The sequence below is a fragment of the Calliphora vicina genome, chromosome 1 (genome assembly GCF_958450345.1).
Source record: "Calliphora vicina chromosome 1, idCalVici1.1, whole genome shotgun sequence".
In the NCBI taxonomy this organism is placed as follows: Eukaryota; Metazoa; Arthropoda; class Insecta; order Diptera; family Calliphoridae; genus Calliphora; species Calliphora vicina.
The window spans coordinates 75393661-75414101 of record NC_088780.1 but is presented as its reverse complement, the minus strand read 5'-3'; the positions used below and the strand labels follow the sequence as shown (position 1 = coordinate 75414101).

Below are 20441 nucleotides of genomic sequence, written 5' to 3'. Positions count from 1 at the left end.
CAGAAAATTCAGGAAATATGGTATGCAATTTCCCGATCTACATGCGAAAGTTTGTTAAATTCAATCCCCAAAAGATTTGATGCTGTTATTAGAAATAATTGATATGCAACAAAATATTAAGAAAACAACGAATTCTTATGATGATTTTTTATTTTTAATCATTTTAAGACTGATTGATTCTATTTGAATGTCGCATATTTTATTTAGTCTTTTAGATTTGACATCGTTTTTAACATAAGAATGTGTTATTTTTTTATTTTATTTTTTTCTATTTATTGTTTACGTTATGAGCATTAATATATAATGAACAAATTTTAAATTTTGAAATGAAATTTTGTAGTTTTACCGCTTTAATCGAATTCATATGTAGTGATTCTATTGTATTGTCCGTCACTGTATATATATGATCAACAAAATTTCTACTAAAAATACGAAAGAAAAATAGTTTTGTGATACAATTTGTATAAAAATATTTTCAACATTACCTTAATTATTTTATGATATAACATAAATATAATTTCTGAATTTAAGGAATAAGATTTTATTGTTTTACGAAATAAAAAACAGCGAAATCCCACGATAGGTCGCTCATGGCAGCTGACAAATGTTCTGTTGATGTAGCAGTATAGTAAAAAAGTGCATAAGATATATGTTTTCTAAAAAAAAGTGATTGAAATAATATTGCTAATTTAATTAAGAATATCAGTACTTTTTTTGAAGTTGACAACACTGTCATGAGTAAATAAACAAAATTTTGTGCGCTAAGGAAAATAATTAAAAATAAAAAAATATAATTTATTAAGTAGTATTTTTTTAATAAATACTTGAAAAAGAAAAAACGTTTATTTATAAAATTCAATTGCATTATTAAATATTGTTTGTTATTTGTTTGTTATAACATACATTGTATTTGGTAGCACTGCATAGTGTTTGCTGGCCGAGTGATTTCATATACAACAAAAATAAATCATCTATTAAAAAACGAAATTCATCAATTACCGGATTGAATTGTTTTCTGAGTATTTATATACTTGCAAGTTGGCTCCTCCGTTTTGCTGTTTTATGTGTACACAATTAAATTATTTTGAGACACCTGTTTTATTGTCTGTTGCTGTTTTTTTATATCAGAGCTGGGATTTGCAGTGTATTGCAATTTTTATGATGGCGCCACATAATGAAATCTATAAATGTCCCCAATGTGATAAAAATGTTACCAAAACTCAAAGGAGTGTTGGTTGTGCGTATTGTGATCAATATTGATCACCTAACTGATGCTGCAAGGAGGTTGATTTCTGTATGTAGAAAACTGAGAAATGAAAAAAAAATTATTAAATATAAATTCTTAAACTATGATGTCCCTAAGGCAAACATTACAATGAATGATGGAACCGTTAAACAGCTCTCCCATGAGCAATGTGTAGAACTGCTTGGTAATCTAAATGACTGTTCATTATCACCTATTGATACCTTCAATCGAAATTTTATTCCAACTTAATTGGTAATTTTTGTTGTTAATTATATAAATGTTGCACATAGATATGTACACTTAATTTTTATTTTGTATTATAACTTTTTTAACATCTATAGTATTATTTTTGCATACTTGTCCCCCCATTCACTTAGTAGTGTTAATTTGTGTTTTTGCAATCAGCAATATGTTTTACAATCACCAATATGTATGTATGTATGTATGTATGTATGTATGTATGTATGTATGTATGTATGTATGTATGTATGTATGTATGTATGTATGTATGTATGTATGTATGTATGTATGTATGTATGTATGTATGTATGTATGTATGTATGTATGTATGTATGTATGTATGTATGTATGTATGTATGTATGTATGTATGTATGTATGTATGTATGTATGTATGTATGTATGTATGTATGTATGTATGTATGTATGTATGTATGTATGTATGTATGTATGTATGTATGTATGTATGTATGTATGTATGTATGTATGTATGTATGTATGTATGTATGTATGTATGTATGTATGTATATATATATGTATGTATGTATGTATGTATGTATGTATATATGTATGTATGTATGTATGTATGCATACTACGGATAAGTAGTATATTGTGCAGAATGCTTTAACAAAATATTAAAAATTAATTTTTTTAACAAATTCTGAAGTATAAAAACTTGGTTTTGAAATTTATGTTGTCGCGTTGGTAAAGATATGTGTATGTTTTTCATGTAGAATTATTGTTCTAAAATTGTTTTCTTATTTGCATACTTATACATATCTACCTAAATGTATCTACATATGTGAATTGGGTGACAATTGTGTTTTTCCTTATTTTTCAATATAATTTTTTAATACTGTTTCTAATTTTATATGTAGTAGAGTTAACTGCATTTAATTACATTATATCATTGAATTTTTATTTTTAATTATTTTTAAGCATTTGAATATTGTTTAAGATTGCATTTAATATGTCTGCCCGAGATAATTTAGGAAATGTTGCGAGTGACAATAATTTACTACGATCTCAATTATATAATTTGAATTGTAACTTTAACATAGCTCATTTAAATTGTACGAGTCTTAATTTAAATCCAAACTCTGCAAAATTTTCAGAGATTAAACGTCTATTGGATGGTGGTTTTCTGGATGTTTTCGGTTTAAGTGAGACTTGGTTGAGGGAAACAGTTTCTACTAGCGTTATTGATATTTCTGGGTATGTGTGTCTGAGGAATGATCGCCCATGTGGAAGAGGCGGTGGGGTTGCTCTTTATATTTCTAGGAATTTTGATTATAGGGTCGTTTATGTAGGTAGAAATTATGGAGTCGTTGAGTGTCTCTTTGTTGAAATTGTTTTTGGTGATATAAAGCTTTTAGTTGGGATTGTATATCTTCCTCATGGTGACTTTGTTTCACTTGAGGGTGAAATATCTGATATTCTTGTTCGATATTCAAACATTATTATTATGGGTGATTTCAATAATAATTTGTTCGATCCGATTAAGTCCCTGAGAGTTCGGGAAATTTGTCGTGGAATGAATCTTTCGCCTATTCATAATTCAATGCCTACGCATTTTGATGTTCGTCATAATTCAACTTCATTATTGGACTATTTTTTGGTGTCTTCTCCTGAGTTGGTGGAGAAATCCAATCAATTTCAATGCCCTGGTATAACACGTCACTCATTAATTTTTTTGTCGCTTAAGATTGTGCGACCGCATACTAGACAATTTTATGAATTTTACGATTATGATGCTGTCAATATTGGATCTCTGGAAGCCATGACGTGGAATTGTGATTTTAGTGATATGTATTTGACTGATAATGTTGATGAACAATTGATGATTTTGAATAGAAATTTGCAGTCTTTACATTCTGTTGTCCCTTTTAAACGACGTATGGTACGTGGTCATAGTGATGAGTGGATTAATGCACCTGAAATTAGTTATCAATTGTCAATTAGAGATCTTGCCTACAGGGCATATTTAAATGATAGGACTGAAGCTAATTGGAGAATATTCTGTCGGTGTAGAAATAGGGCTAAATCTGTTATTAGAAAACATAAGAGAAAGGCGCATGGTGTGATTTTTAAGGATAAGGACAGTAAGACGGTTTGGGCTATCTTGAATAGGAATGGAGTAGTTGATGGTACTGACCATTATAATAGTGTGGATCCTGATAATTTAAATGATATTTTCTCCTCTAATCAGTCTGTGGATTATGATAATGTTGTTGATTTTTCTAATATTTCATATGATGGTTTTTCTTTTCGTTCTGTAGATGTTTTTGAAATGTTTGATGCCTTTGATCTAATAAAGTCAAGTGCTGTTGGTTATGATCGTTTTGAACTCAAGTTTCTTAAGATGTTAATGCCAATTATTGGTAATCATATATTGCGTTTAGTTAATACGATTTTAACTACTTCCACTTTTCCATTGTTATGGAAAATTGCGAAAATTATTCCTATAAGGAAGAATAATGTTTTGGTTGGTTGTGATGAATTTAGACCCATATCAATTTTGCCAATATTGTCTAAGATGGTGGAACATTTGATGAAGATTCAACTTGTGAAACATATTAATGAAAATCAGTTACTTCATGATTGTCAATCAGGTTTTAGGTGCAATAGGAGTACTACTGCCTTGCTTCTTGGTCTAACTGACAACATTAGGAGTAATCTTTCTAGCAAGGGTGTTTGTGTTTTATTATCATTGGACTTTGCCAAAGCTTTTGATAGGGTAAATCATTTGCTTTTGATTGAAAAGTTACATAGATATTATGGGTTTTCAAGTTCAGCTTGTAAGTTGATACATTCATATCTATCTAATAGAATGCAGTATGTTTTTTGTAATGGTTATAGTTCTAGAATACTTCCAGTTTTTAGTGGTGTGCCGCAGGGATCTGTTCTTGGCCCACTACTTTTTATCATGTTTATGAATGATCTTTTCAATATGGTGTCAAGTAATATGTGTCTTCCATTTTCTTATGCAGATGATGTTCAGTTGTTGTTCAAGGGTGATGCAGAATTTCCTGACGTTTTGCAAAATATGATTGATTTTACAGTTGGATTACTTTTGAATTGGGTTACTGATAATCGTCTATTTATCAATACTGATAAGACTAAATCAATAAAATTCGGTAAAATAGGTAATTATAACTTTTCAGTTCACTTTGGTGACATATTGATTGAGTTTGTTGATAGACTCAAGTGTCTCGGTGTAATTATTGATAACAATTTGAGTTTTGAAGGTCATGTCAATTCTGTTGTATCTAAGGCTAACTTTACTCTACGTAAATTATATAGCTTGGATTTGTTGTTGCCTTTTCATGTTAAGAAAAGAGTTGTTCATGCACTGATAATGCCAATATTTTTATATGCTTTAGAGGTATTTTCTGGTACCTTTGGCTATGTCATGAAGAAACTTAGATTAGCTTTTAACAGGGTTATTAGGTATCTATACTCTCTTAGGATGTGTCAGCATGTTTCGTCGTATGTTTTGAAGTTCTTGGGTTTTTCATTTATTGAATTTATAATGTTTAGAAATTTGTTACATTTTTATAAGTCATATAAGTTACAGACTCCAAAATATTTAATTGATTTGTTTGAATTCTGCAGATCTACTAGGAATATTCAGCTTAAAATTCCAAGACTGACCTCCATATTAGAACGTTCATTTTGTGTTAGGGTGGCGCGAGCTTATAACAGATTGCCAATCTCTTTAAGAATGTTTGACATATCTACTAATGCATATAGACGGAAACTATTTCAAGAACTCTCTCGTAATAGTTCGTTCCTATAGGCACAGTTGAGATGTCACATGTTTTAATGGGATTGCTTTTTGTTATATCTTCGTATAATTCTTGCATAGAATGTGCATTTAATTTTGAGGTGTGGTATTGATTTTTTTTGCCTAGCCTATTATCTGGTTTATCTGTGGAATTTGATAAAATTGTTAAAAATCTTGATGCCTCTAATTTAATGATTTGTAATTGTGTGCTGATTTCTTATTATTATATAATGCATTAATAATTAACTTAAATTTTGGGATATATGATGAGACGTGGTAATGCATTTTAATATTGTGTAGATGCTGGATTTCTTTGTTAGAGTATTTGTTTTTTTTTTTTTTCATGTTTTAGACTAGCATTTTGTGGGTACTGGGATTGTGGTGCATGAATGATCTGTGTCTTGATGTGTAAAGTATCAACAGATTTTTTGTTGTATGTTTTATTGTGGTAAAGTTCCTTAGTATTACAGTATTTTTATGATTTCTTGACGGTTATTTGTTATCATTAATTGCACTCTGAAATTTGAATCTGAATTTAAACTTATATTGTATACTAATAGAGTGAGCTGAGTGGTTGTTACCTTTATTGTTAGATAGATCATTTGATAGGAACCCAATCATGAATTTAATTCAATTTAAAAAAAAAAAAATTTTAATTTGCATAATATGGGGAAATTCTATATCATTTTGTTAATGGTAACTGTTCATTATCTAAAATGAATTTGGTTGTTATATTTTGTTTAACTGCATTTTGAATGTTCATTTATATGCATGTAAATAGTAGGGTTCTTTGTGCTGATTCCTGTTAATCTCAGCTTTAAATTTGGAATTACCGGATAAATAACATTTCTGATTCATACTGTGCTCTGTGGGCAAGATGGTATGTATTGATTTGTAAAATGGCTTGGTGAGATCGTACGTTGTATGTAGCTTTAATACATAATGCTTTTGATTTGTTCTATGATTGGCCATATTAAAGTCTGGGGTAGTTATTCATATATTCTCTGCTGCAAATTTTATATCTTTTTTGTTGTCAGTTTATCAGGTTGTTATGTGGTGGTAGCCCAATTACATTTGAGCGCCGGTTGACAATGTTTTGGTTTGTATATGTTTTCTAGGTTGAGTTTTATGCGATGTTCACTGTTCTGGTAATGGCATGTGATATTGATCTAAATTCATTGATGCTATTACAGCAGTTTTCTTCCTTATTGGATAATTGTTTAGCAACTTCCAATATGATGTAAGAGTGGATTTGGTTGTGTTGTGTTGAGTGAATGTATTGTAGATTGCAAGTAGTTGGTTATGTCATTGTAATGAACTTGTTACTTGAATTTTCATTGCCTCAAATATTTTCTTTATATTGATAAAGACAGATAACATTTCATTGATAACTATTGCACATAAGAGTTTTTATCGTATGGTTTGCGGAAATTTCATTAATATTTTTTTAAACTCAGATTGATTAAAGAGAGGGAATGGTCTTGATCATCAAGACTGGCACTCTTAATAATGTCATTCACATCTGCTATCTCATTCTTAAGTTTCTGATGGGCTAATCTTAATATTGATCTTTTCTTTGTTCATAGTCATGTGTCATTTGCTTTGTTTTCTTGTAATTTATTCAGCTTGTTTTCTTTTCCTTCAGGTTGTTTTTCAGTTATTTTTGCTCTTAATATGTTGATATATTCTGAAGATATTAACTCTGATTTGGCATTGATAAAGTTTTGGTTATCATTAATCCTCTTATGCTTTTTGACTAGTATCAATCGTGGTTCTTTATGGGGTAATTGATGTAAGCATTGCTAATGGATTTTTTTTATTATCATATGATTTTCTGCATACTTAGTCATTGTCATGTTAATTTATTTCCATTCCGTTGTTGTGGATTTTATGAATTCCTGAAATGTTGTTTAGTAAGCTGTCTTGGTGTTTGGAGTTACATTTAGTGTTTGATTTACGTGTTGCACTAGTGCAATTGGTTGAGGCGCCAAAATAGTATATATGTTTGAAGTTTAATTTGCGGATAGTGTGTAGACATTGATTTGTGGACTGTGATAGGTACCTTTCCGGTGAATTTATCAGTCTCTCATGAACTTATTCGAACTTGTTTTGATTATTGTTTGAATCACTTATGATATTAGGATTTGAGTATTGTAATTGATTATTAGATATACACCCTTTTGATGACATTGTTTGTCATATAGGTTGGTCCCTCTACTGTTTATATCTCTGAAGGTGGTATCAACTAACAGACATTCAGTGACTAATATTTATATATACATATATTTGGCCCTTATAGTTTCTAGGTTGTACTGAGTACCATGTTTTCTCTTTTATATGGTTGATTATTTCTGTTACACATATACTTATCAAATTTCTTTTTTCCTAGTGGAAACTAGTTTTTCTTATCAAGTTGCTAATTTACTGACATCAATTAAAGAATCATTATCTAATAATGATGTTTTATAATGTAATATGTTTGAGTTTAAGTTTTGACTTTGTTCAATTTTATTTATAATATTTATTTAATTTATATCATAATTATTTAATTTATTTTATATTTAAATTTTTTAATGTAAACTATTTTTTTAAGTAGAAATTTATAACCGATTATGGCCAATAGGCTAGGTTGTTGAAAATAAATAATAATATAAAACAATTATCATAGTAGGTTCAAACAGCAAAAAATAAGAATATCACCAAGACGATCTTCTATTTAGGTAGAGACAGCAGCAGCATAATCACCATTTAGCAGGGCAATACACCTTTCGTAATCAAGTTCCATCTTCGTATTGTTAGGAAGCGCAAGAGCAGCAGTGGGTTTAGCAGTATTTTTAAGTCTGTACTTGGTTATAATTCCTTTTCTCCGCAACTTCAAACAAACAGATTTAAGTTTTCCCCTCGCCGGGGAGTAATGTTCATTTATAAAAACACGACAATCCAGAAGGCTACTTGGAATACTGGTGTCAGAAACGATATCGGAAGCTTTTAACGGCCTAGTTTTCAGAGTTTTGAAGTATTGATTCATAATTCCATTACGAACAGATAAGCAATTAAACTTGACAAGAATAGATCTTTTGTTATTGATATACATACTTGGTTGATATCATGATGAGTTATTTCAGCATTATACATTCTCGACAAATTAATTACAGCATCAGTGATGTTTTAAGGCAATCTGGCAAACCATTTATTTTCAGCTTCAAGTAATGAGATTCTTGCATCTGTATCGGATTCAACTTTACTTATAAGTTTGTAGCAGTTTGTAATATCAGACTTTAAGTTGTTGACACTTATAGAAAGTTCCTTCTTAATTTCAGTAACTACTGTGTCGAGTTTGCTAGTAATATTATTACAGTCTTCACTATTTTTAGACATCAAATCATTAAATTTGTCACATATTCCATCAAACTTCTTACTTAAGTTTACATACTCATCACGAGGGACACCAGCAGAAAGGTTAGATTTACATGTTGTGCATATAAAGGACATCGATGGTAGTTTATTAATATTTTGCATATCATCTTCAGATAAACCTGCACAAGTGCTATGAACCCACAAATTACATATGTCACATTGAATGCATGATGAAGTCCCAATTACAATTTTGCATTTGACTATTTTTTTTCCCAGGAACCATAATAAATAATGTGCGCACATGCAGTAAAACAAGCGCCAACAAACTTTATACGAAAATGAAAAGCAAAAAACAGCAACAACAACCACAGCAGCAGCCAAAAGGTTTGATCAATTGATAACAATCAAAACAGCAATAATTCAATGTTTTCAATATATTCTAACTATTTCAAGTTTAATCACTAACAATACAATAATATTACACAGATCCAGTCTTTATTATTAATTTATTTTATAAAACATAATCAGCCGATGAAAAATTGTGTCTACTCAGACATTAGCGTTTCTGCTATACGATTTTTTACTTTTTGATCCTCCATACAAATCGACTCGGCCTAATGTATAACCTTACAGCTGGTATTATTATTCCAAATGTACCAATATTTACTTGTAGTGTAGTGTAACACTTCTACTTTAAACATTTAATATTATTTTTTCTAATCAAATTACTTTTTTCTGTTAAATTTTTTGATTAAATAAAAAATATTTTTGTCGTTAGAAGTTTTTAATAAAAATAAATGTTTATATAAAAGAAAACCTCTACATGCTTTATTGACCGAAGCTCATAGTGGCCGAAATGGCAATGATATAGCCGGCGCACTAATTAAAATTTTAAATCAGTTAGTAAAAGATTTCCCTGGCATTAAAACTATAACATTATGGAGCTATTCTTGGGTACCACAAAACAAAAATAGAATAAATACCAAATGATGCTTCCAAATGATTTCTACTCCTATTCGCTGGTTGCAAATAAAATGGAATATAGAAATGTCCCATTTTCTAAAATTAACGTTATATTATTATATCAAAAGACCGATGAATTAAATATTCAATTTAAAAATTCATGTAGAGATAAAGAGTTTCGGAATGCAACGTTAATAAAACCAGCGTAAAAAAAAATTTTAAAACAGGTTTTGGCACCGTCGGCTATTTCCAGCGATAAAAAAACATTAAGACTTAGGTACATATATTTTGACCAAATATTGACAAAGGTTGTTTTAAAAATTTGCTTCAAATTTAATTTTTGTCTTAAAAGAAACTTTGTACCTTACATTCTCTTAAAATTTTTTTATTTTTAATTTTACACAAAAAAAAAAAATCATAATTGGAATAAATTTTGTAATAAATATTATTAATCGAACTTGACTTTTTTTTCCCAAACTTATTTCATTCAAAATAAGAACATGTTCATAAATATTATAAAATTTTACATGACGGAAATTTTAGCTTTTTTACTTAATTTTTTTAATAAATTGCATTATAATTGTATTATATAATGAATTAGTGCAAGAATATTTGCATAATAGCCATATATTGGCCAATATTTTAAGATAAAAAGGAGAATATCTGAAACTTAAAAATTATCATTAAACATAATAAAACATTCATAAATATAAAAGCATTTCATCCTCTTAAATCAATTTAATCATTTTCGCGCTTTTATATCATTTTGTAGCTGAAAATCATAAAAAACTAAAAATTTTCCATGAAAAATTTCAAACATTTTTGAACAACATAAAAATAAAAATGAAATTGAAATTATATTTTTCAAGCCTTCTAGATTTTATTTCAAAACATAAAATATTAAAAAAATCATACTATTTAAGAAATTATTTATAAATGTTATGAATTGAAATCAATGAATTCGAATCATAATATTTATGTTGAAACTTTTTTCTGTATTCTATATTCATCCCCTTGAATCCACAGAAAAAATACTTAATACAAAGAAAAACCCAAAAAAATAGTCTGTATGGATATAGACCATTGGTCTCCAGCAGTGCGCCAGCGGGCACCGTCTATGTGTGAGTTTCTTATACATGTGAAACCGAAATTAAACAAGTAAGAGTGCTATATTCGGCTATGCCGAATCTTATATAATCTTCACTTTTGTTGTGGATGCAATATTATTTAATAATAATTTTCATGATAAAAATAAAATTTTTTTTATTACTATGTAAATATTTTATATCTTTTAAATGGAGGTTTAATTATACGAGACAAGTAGCACACGGAAGAATGTATTTTCAAGATCTAGCCGAGCACTCTCAGAAAATATAAAAAGTCTTTGAAATCGGATGGAAAACAAAAATGACACGCGTTTAACAAATTTACATGTCGAAGGTGCCCTACTTTGGGTCCCATAGCGCCGCCATTGAAGTATTTGTGGGGTTCATTTTCAAATCTTAAACTCGAATATTCCTTGGGTACGCCGTTTAGAAATACGAGATTTATTTTCAAATAATTTCGATTCTACTCCAGTGAGCATAGTTAATGGATTATAATCGGTAATAATCGGTGATATATATACCAAAATATGTTTACATAATAAGTAGTATTTTGAAGTTACCTTGTGTTCATTGGGACAGCATGCATATCCAATCTCACACGCTTAATTTTAACTGAAATATTACTTTTAACTAAATGGTCGGTGCACATCATTGGCTGTTTTGGCAAATCTTCTTCGCAAGCTTTACATATATCCATAAACTGTTGTTGTTGTTGGGTAAATATTTTTTTAATAATTTTCAAATTAATGAAAATTATGTATTCCCAAAGGAAAAATTTGAAATTGATATGGCATTACTATTTTTACGAAAACTTCAAAATCCTTAAGCATGTCAGATATAGAATTTGAAAAAATAAAGAGAGAATGAAACTACCTTCTATTTTTCTACTATGATAATTTTTAATAATTAGTATACACAGATTATTACAGATAAGAGACCATTGACAGCTGTCAAACAAGTAATTTCGAACCGTATGGTTTTGTTTACATTTTTTTTAACATTTTTTCCAATTCCGCCATTAAGGCAGATCTTAGAGCGAGAGAAAAAATAAAATGTAGTAAAAAATCGATGAGTGTGTGAGACGAGATATAGAAAGATAAATTTATATGTTTGTCCCTCTTTTAAATCTACCGTGGTTTATTATACATTTTCTTTTGTTAATTTTTCGTACATTTTTTTTGTTTGCCTCCGCCATGTTGCTAAAAACAGCTGATTCGGGTCTATGTTAGTCTATGTTAGTATATATGTATCACAGATTATTACAGATAAGAGACCATTGACAGCTGTCAAACAAGTAATTTCGAACCGTATGGTTTTGTTAACATTTTTTCCAATTCCGCCATTAAGGCAGATCTTAGAGCGAGAGAAAAAATAAAATGTAGTAAAAAATCGATGAGTTTGTGAGACGAGATATAGAAAGATAAATTTATATGTTTGTCCCTCTTTTAAATCTACCGTGGTTTATTATACATTTTCTTTTGTTAATTTTTCGTAAATTTTTTTTGTTTGCCTCCGCCATGTTGCTAAAAACAGCTGATTCGGGTCTATGTTAGTCTATGATATGTATGTATATTGCCCACTTTCAGCGTATTGCATTAAACACATTCAAGACAACAGGCTACACGACTACACGAACACAAATTCTGCTGGTTACAGTTGTAGTCGTGTGGCAGCTACTGAATTATTTTAAAGACGACAGCTACAAAGTAAACAGCTGATTAATAATTCAGTGGTGCCACTTTAATAAAAAATAACCGTACAAAATTCCAAAGTAATTAAGACTGAAACAATTATTTTGAGTAAAAATATATATATGGTTATAATTAATTATGTACCTGTTATTAATTTATTTCAATATGGTTATCAGAAACTTCTATTAATTAAGTAAAAAAATATATTTTTTTAAGCACTAATTTGATTTACATTTTTTATTATATTAGCAACACTATTTCTGTTTTGTAGTTGACAAAAATAGAAATTAGCCTAATTCGGCTACATCGGCATGAGCCGTGTAGCTGTGCTGTCGTTAAAATAATCGTCTCCATATAAACGTGTGCATTTTATTTTTGACAGATTGAAGTTCGTAGCCTGCTGTCTTGAATGTGTTTAATGCATATAGCATCCCAAATACATATATCAAGAACATTTTTAAAAATTGTAGAAGCTACAAACCAAGGCGAATTCATATAAGGTGTACTCATCCCTACAACAATACAAAAACAACATACATTTTGTTTTTTCTTTTTACCCAATCTGTCAAAAACACAAGTAAGGCCAATTCAATATTAAAACTGGTGTAATATATATATTTATTGCTTCATTTCATTTGGAGGACGTTTAAATGTTCGATGATGAGTTCAAACGCGTGGAGAAACAGAAGAAATTGAATATAAAACAACAGAAAAAAGTGGACGCATTAAAAACACACAAATACAAACACACACATATATACTGCGCGCACCAACACAAACATAAATTTTGAAAGTTTGGATAAAACAGCTGATGATAAGCTAATGAGAACACCTTATATGAATTCGCCTTGCTACAAACCAAGGTGCATTTAATAAGTTGCCATTGGCATCACAGCTGATTATAGAAATAGCACGCACAAATGTCAAACTACATATATAAAAAATATCCGCCCGTACGACCGGATGTCAAACTCTATATATAAAAAATAAGTGTATTCGCCTGTATTTATTTCAATTCGCCACTGCTGTCACCTTGTTAAATACGCCTTGCTACAAACCAGGGCACACTTAGAAAGGTGACTGCGATGAAACAGCTGATTATTTTTTTTATTCAGTTTGAATTGTCAATTCACTTGTGGTTGTTGTGGCGAAAAATACAACAAACCCAAAAGCAAAAACAACAACAGGCAACTATGACAGTTCACCTACTTTTTAACAAAAACAAAGTACCTGTTGTTTTTGTATTGTTGTAGTGATGCAGTCACCTTTCTAAGTGTGCCCTGCTACAAACGAAACAAAATACGCAAAGCAATAAAACCAACACACATCCAAGGTATATTAATTATAAGGTAGTGTTATCGGCGAATTCAGAATACCGAGCGAATTGGTTATATTTTTTTATATGTAGTTTGACATTGTGCCTGCATTTGAAGGCGAATTGGCTGTCAGGGAAAAATGTAAAAAAAACAGTTCTAGTTCAGTTCGGACGTGTTTTATTTTTACTCCGAGTTAATTCGTTATTTTAAAAATGTTTATAAATTTGAATCTGTTTGTAATTTAATTTGATGTTTTTAAAAATAAAACTAATCTCGTGTAGTATTATTATTGTTTTTAAAACATAAACGAATTTAACAGCAAAACAAAGTTTGACATTTACAAAATGTAAACAAAGTTTGACATTTATACTGCACTACGGCGAAAAATGAATATAGTAGCAAAAAACGATCTGCTGTTCTGATAACACTAAATTATAATTAATAACTAAGGTGCATTTAATAAGGTGCCATAGGCAGCACAGCTGATTATAGAAATAGCACGCACAAATGTCAAACTCTATATATAAAAAATAAGTGAATTCGCCTGTATTTATTTCAATTCGCCACTGCTGTCACCTTGTTAAATACGCCTTGTAACAAAGTAAATTAATAAAGTAGACTCAGTAGAACAGCTGACTATTTTTTTTACTTTGGTCTGATCTGTCAATTCACTTATGGTTGTTGTGGCGAAAAATACAACAAGCCCAAAAGCAAAAACAACAACAGGCAACTTTGACAGCTCAGACCTTAAACCAAAAACAAAATTGCTTGTGGTTTTTGTAAATGTTGTATTTGTTGTAGTACTGTCGCTACTTTATTAATTTACTTTGCCTTGTAATATACCTTGCACACAAGGCGTATTAACAAGGTGAGTGCATAAAATCAGCTGTTTCTGAATTCGCTGTGGTTTTATGTACACTATATGTCAAACTATGTTTATGTTTACATTTGTTATTGTAAATAACATAGTAATATTTTAATTCGCCTTGATTTTGACATTTACCGTACATTTTAACAAAAACTAATTGCCTGTTGTTCTTGCATTGTTGTATTTGTTGCCGGGACGCACTCACCTTGTTAATACGCCTTGCTTGTACACATCGAAATACTATGTATACAAGGTGCATTTAATAAGGTGCCATCGGCAGCACAGCTGATTATAGAAATAGCACGCACAAATGTCAAACTACATATATAAAAAATATTCGCCCGTACGTCCGTATGTCAAACTCTATATATAAAAAATTCGCCACTGCTGTCTCCTTGTTAAATACGCCTTGCTATGTATACTTTTTGATGTATAAAAACCAACAACAACGCCAAACAAAACACCAAAAAAAACAAAATACGTAAAGCGCTGAAACCAACACACATCCAAACATACGTATTGTTGCTCTAAAAAAAAAAACGCAAATCAATGAAACCAACACACAGCCAAACATACGTTTTGTTGCTTTTTTGTCAAAGCAATTGAGGACAAGTATAAAACAAAGTCGCATATGTTGTCGTGTCTTAAGCTCCAACTACAATTTCATGAACTTGTCTTGAATAAAATAATATTGAGGACAAAGTGAACGACAAGTGCATGCATTTTGTCCTGTATCAAACCACATCCAAGACAAGATGAGCGACAATGTCTTCATCTGATCGTCAGTAGAACTGTTGTGAGGACAAAATTTACGACAATTGCATGCATTTTGATGTCTTTAAACAATGAAACGATGACGATGAACATTCAGATCTTTTGCTATTTTTTTAAAAGTCCATATTGGATTTTTTTGAAAAGTTTATTTAATAATTAAAAGTTTTCAAAAATATCCAATATGGACTTTCAAAAAAATAGCAAAAGATCTGAAGGTTCATCGTCACACTGTTTCAAAAGCCATTAAACAGTATAAGGATGACTTGAACATTGAAAGAAAATCTGGATCCGGAAGAAAAAAAGGTGTAACAGATTTTGGTAAGGCAAAAGTTGTCGAACAACTCTTTCGAAGATCACCGAACACTTCTATCAGAAAAGCAGCTCGTAAAGGTAAATGCTGATTCCTTTATGCGCAGAGCCAATGCTAATACTGGGTTGAAGTCGTTTAAAGTTCCTGATCGCAATGCTTTAAAGAACTTAGAGCAAACGAACGAGCGAAATAATTGAGGACAAATTTTATAAAAAAAAATACACCTTTTGTATGATGGATGATGATACTTATGTACTGGCAGACATATTACAACTTCCGGGTCAAGATTTTAATGTAGCTGATGGACGAGGTAATGTTCAAGAATAATACCGGTCAAAAAAACAAACAAAATCCCCCATATAATTAAATATTATAAAGTTTTTTTAAAAATTAATTAAATAAGCTGTTTAATTTTAGTTACTTACAATTTTTATTTGTATTAATAAATATATTTAGCAATAATAAAATGAAAATATCTATTTCTTTAAAAAAAAATATGGTGACAAAATTGACTGTCGTCAATGTCAATATGGAAGATACAGTCGATAACTGTCATCAACGACAACAAGAGAGAAAAGCCGTGTATATAGTCGTCGATGACAACTTTAACCACATTGTCACTCATATGATCGTCAACGACAATGTGCATGATAATGTCGCTCACATTGTCGTGTACGATTTGAGTGCCCTTTGTTCGAAAAAGTCGTCAACGATTTGTATGGGGTGTCGCCTACATTGTCGTGTACGCATCGTCGACGTTGTCTTGAAGACATGGCCAACTGGGATGCAATAAATTGTCTTTTTTTAATGAAATTTTCAGAGATTGTCTCGGATTTTTGTTCATATCTCCGTTATTTATGGACGGATTTTGCTGATTTTAAATAGCAAAATTCTCGAAAGCATGTCTGACAGAATTATTGAAGATTTGGATCCCGAAGATATCTGGGGTCTTCAGAAAATTGATTTCAACAGACGGACAGACGGATATGGCTTAATCGACTCCGCTATCTATAAGGATCCAGAATATATATACTTTATAAGGTCGGAAAATTATATTGTGGAAATTACAAACGGAATGACAAACATATATATACCCGAATATGAGTTATTTTACAAGTGTTGCCAGTGAAGAATATTTTCATAAGAAAATTGGTTCAGTGTACACACATCGTAACACTAGATTACGAAGCAAATCTATTGTTGTCAGAGTTCGGTTAACAATGATATAGACCAGTGGTACGCAAAAAGAGGCATTTAATTTGTGTGCTCTTTTGGGTAAAAAATAAAATATCCACAACATCAAGAAACTGAATGAATTGTGTGTATTTTTACGCTCTATTACGCTCTTTTGTTCACATTCGGGTTGTTTGACGAAAATCATCGTAACCTCAACAATATGAACGCCTACCATGGATATAGACCAGTGATGTTCAAAAATAAAAATGAAGATGTATTGGTGAGAGAGATACCTAGCAAACATAATGTCAAACACTTAAAATAAGAACAAAATAAAGAATGTTTAGATTTAGAATTTTTGCCAGATATAACCGATTTATTAAATTAATGTAATTTAAATTTTAAGGAAATAAAAGAATACACATTATACGGCCGAAATTCTCAAAAATTTTTTATTTATTTCTGACTTTGTTGTTTTGTGTTCAATTGTAATTGAAACGCGTGTGTTTGCTTTGCTTCGTCCAAAAACCAACCAACAATGCTTAATGACTTTCTGAAAAAATGAGACATTTGTTATGCTCTTTTAAAGAGAATAAGAATATGTGTGTTGTTACTCAGCGCGAAAGCACAATGAAATGAACATCATTGATATAGACCAGTGATGTTCAAAAATAAAAATGAAAATGTATTGGTGAGAGAGCTACCCAGCAAACATAATGTCAAACACTTAAAATAAGAACAAAATAAAAAATGTTTAGATTTAGAATTTTTGCCAGATATAACCAATTTATTAAATGAATGTAATTTAAATTTTAAGGAAATAAAAGAATACACATTATACGGCCGAAATTCTCTAAAATTTTTTATTTATTTCTGACTTTGTTGTTTTGTGTTCAATTGTAATTGAAACGCGTGTGTTTGCTATGCTTCGACCAAAAACCAACCAACAACAATGCTTAATGAATTTCTGAAAAAATGAGACATTTGTTACGCTCTTTTAAAGAGAATAAGAATATGTGTGTTGTTACTCAGCGCGAAAGCACAATGAAATGAACATCATTGATATAGACCCTAAAAAGTGAAAACAAAAAATTTATATAGGCCATAACACACGAATTTTTGTTTTCATTAAAATCTTAACTTTTTTTTTTCAATTTTACATAACGGTGTGTAAATATATAATTTTGTTCAAAACATACGTCGAAATCAAGTGTGAAAATTCTATCACGTAAATTTTGAGAAAAATTTATCTAAACCTTCTTTGTCGTTTTTCTCAATAACAAGTGTTTGGGTCATACTAATAATATACTAACGATATATTACAATTGAATAAATTAAAAAAATTTAAATTGATTATAAGTGGGTTAATCTATATGCGAGTGCATTAAAACTCTATAATTCCTAAACTAAAAACGTGTTTACAATAATTTGCATATCACTACTGTTAAAATTAAAAGAGTTCAACTTCACTTACTTGAATGAGATTTATGCGGTATTCTGCTACAGTTATTTTACCCTCGGCTCCATTAAGTACGGAAAATATCTCTTTTAGCAATTCTGCTATTACTAGAAGATCAGTACACTTCATAGATAACTCTTTCAAACTTTCCACAGATTCAAATCTAGAAATTTCATCTTTAGAACGCAAATGTTGTATAAGCATTTTGCCCAAATGCAATGCATATTGACTGAAGTCTATGTTAACATGCCGAATAATTAATCCAACTGCTTGTAGAATAATTTCTGGGTTCCTTAGCATAGATCTTTGCATTGGTGGTAATATTTTTTCTTCAAAATCAACAATAGTTATAGAGTTCAATAATATTTTACAAGCAGAAATACAGCTTGAATGTGGTTTGGTTTTTGCAGTTATTATTCCTTTAACAAATACATCTATTAAATTGTCCTTGTAATTACTCATAACATCGACGCTATGCTTTTCCTTTTTTAAAGCAATGAGAACTGACATCAATACAACCACATTACTTGAGGCGTCCTTTTTTAATAGAACTAGCATATATTTTTCAAAATAGTGGTTCTCTAAAATCTCTATTAAAATGTTATTAGCCATGTTTATTAAACGTTCATTTAAAGAACTGAGTACAATTTGATAAAGCAACGATTGATATTCGATTAATCGAGGAAGTTCTGTTTTATACACATTTGATTCAGTATCACAGAACTTATTTAATAAACTCGTCCATCCCAAAGCTATAAGAGCCGCCTTTGACGCTTTTTGCGGAGGAGCATTTGCCAGTTCTTTGCACGATAAAATCTTAAAGACTGCCATCATACTTTCAATAGTTGCATCGTGGTGGTTTTTTATCATGTCAATAATAAGATTTCTCACTAGTAGTTGAGAATTGTTGTCCTTATATTTGGTTAATGTCATAGTTAATATTTTGCAAACACTACGTATAACAATTGTATTTACATCTAAATAAAAAAAATTACACAAATTAATAAGTCCTTAAGAAAACATAAAAGTAGTATAATAGATACCGGAAGATGACAACGAAGCAGACAATCGCTGAAAGAATTCCTGCCTTTCCTCCACTGGTACACATAATATACGATTAGGTAGATCTTGCAAAAATTTAGATGTCTGCAATAGATATTATGAAAACGTATTTATAAAAGTATTTATATATGTGTAAAATCACACTTTATCAATATACCTCAATTTCAGAAGCCATTTTAAAGTAACCTTACTTTTCTTCTTTGCAATATCGATGTGAAAAAAACAATCTACAACAAATCTTTTAACCAGTGATGGGTTTTTTAAAAGTGAATTTTGTGCTAAATTGATGTCTAAAATGTGCCAAAATGGGATAAAGTGCTAAATTAGTTTTTCAGATAATAAAAAGGATTTGTATTCCTATTTTATATAATTTCTTAAAAAGTGGTGGTATTGCAATATATGCAAATATATAGACTACAAATGTGGTTATAATAATTTCTAATTAGTAGCGTAGACAAACGGCAGCGTTAATTTGTATTAGCAGTCTTAATTCAAATTAAGTTGTGAATTATCCCCATCACAATGATCATAAGATTACATAAATTCAGAGTGAATTTAGCCAAAGTAAATTAATAAAGTAGCGACAGTACTACAACAAATACAACATTTACAAAAACCACAAGCAATTTTGTTTTTGGTTTAAGGTCTGAGCTGTCAAAGTTGCCTGTTGTTGTTTTTGCTTTTGAGCTTGTTGTATTTTTCGCCACAACAACCACAAGTGAATTGACAGATTAGACCAAAGTAAAAAAAATAGTCAGCTGTTCTACTGAGTCTACTTTATTAATTTACTTTGAATTTAGCAATTTCAAATTGGCAAATTGTTTACTATTGTAAAATTTCACATGGTTGGAGCTAAGGTGTTTTAGAGTTTATATACAGTTGTTCATCTTCCCTCTTTTCGGGACTATATATGACTTTTATACGATCCGGAAGAAGTAAAATTTGGCTGACTTACTTTAATATTATTCTCTAATATTAGGGCACTGCTACACGTTCAATATATATTGACCTGGATCCAGTATCGCGATATTTATTGAACATGTAGCATGCAGTATTGATGGATCGCGATCCAAATCGCAGAATAACC

At 30.1% G+C, this 20441-nt stretch overlaps 1 protein-coding gene across 1 annotated transcript in view; it reads right to left on the bottom strand.

Moving 5' to 3' along the window:
• Nucleotides 1-19592, bottom strand: part of LOC135963208 (stalled ribosome sensor GCN1) — a 48222-nt gene extending 28630 nt beyond the window's left edge. Inside the window, exons 1-3 of the mRNA XM_065514975.1 lie at nucleotides 19512-19592; nucleotides 19336-19438; nucleotides 18308-19269 (exon numbers count right to left, since the gene is read on the bottom strand). Coding sequence (XP_065371047.1) covers nucleotides 18308-19269; nucleotides 19336-19438; nucleotides 19512-19529 — 1083 coding nt within the window. The 5' untranslated portion in view covers nucleotides 19530-19592. The remainder of the gene's footprint in view (nucleotides 1-18307; nucleotides 19270-19335; nucleotides 19439-19511) is intronic.
• Between the last annotated feature and the right edge of the window lie 849 nt (nucleotides 19593-20441).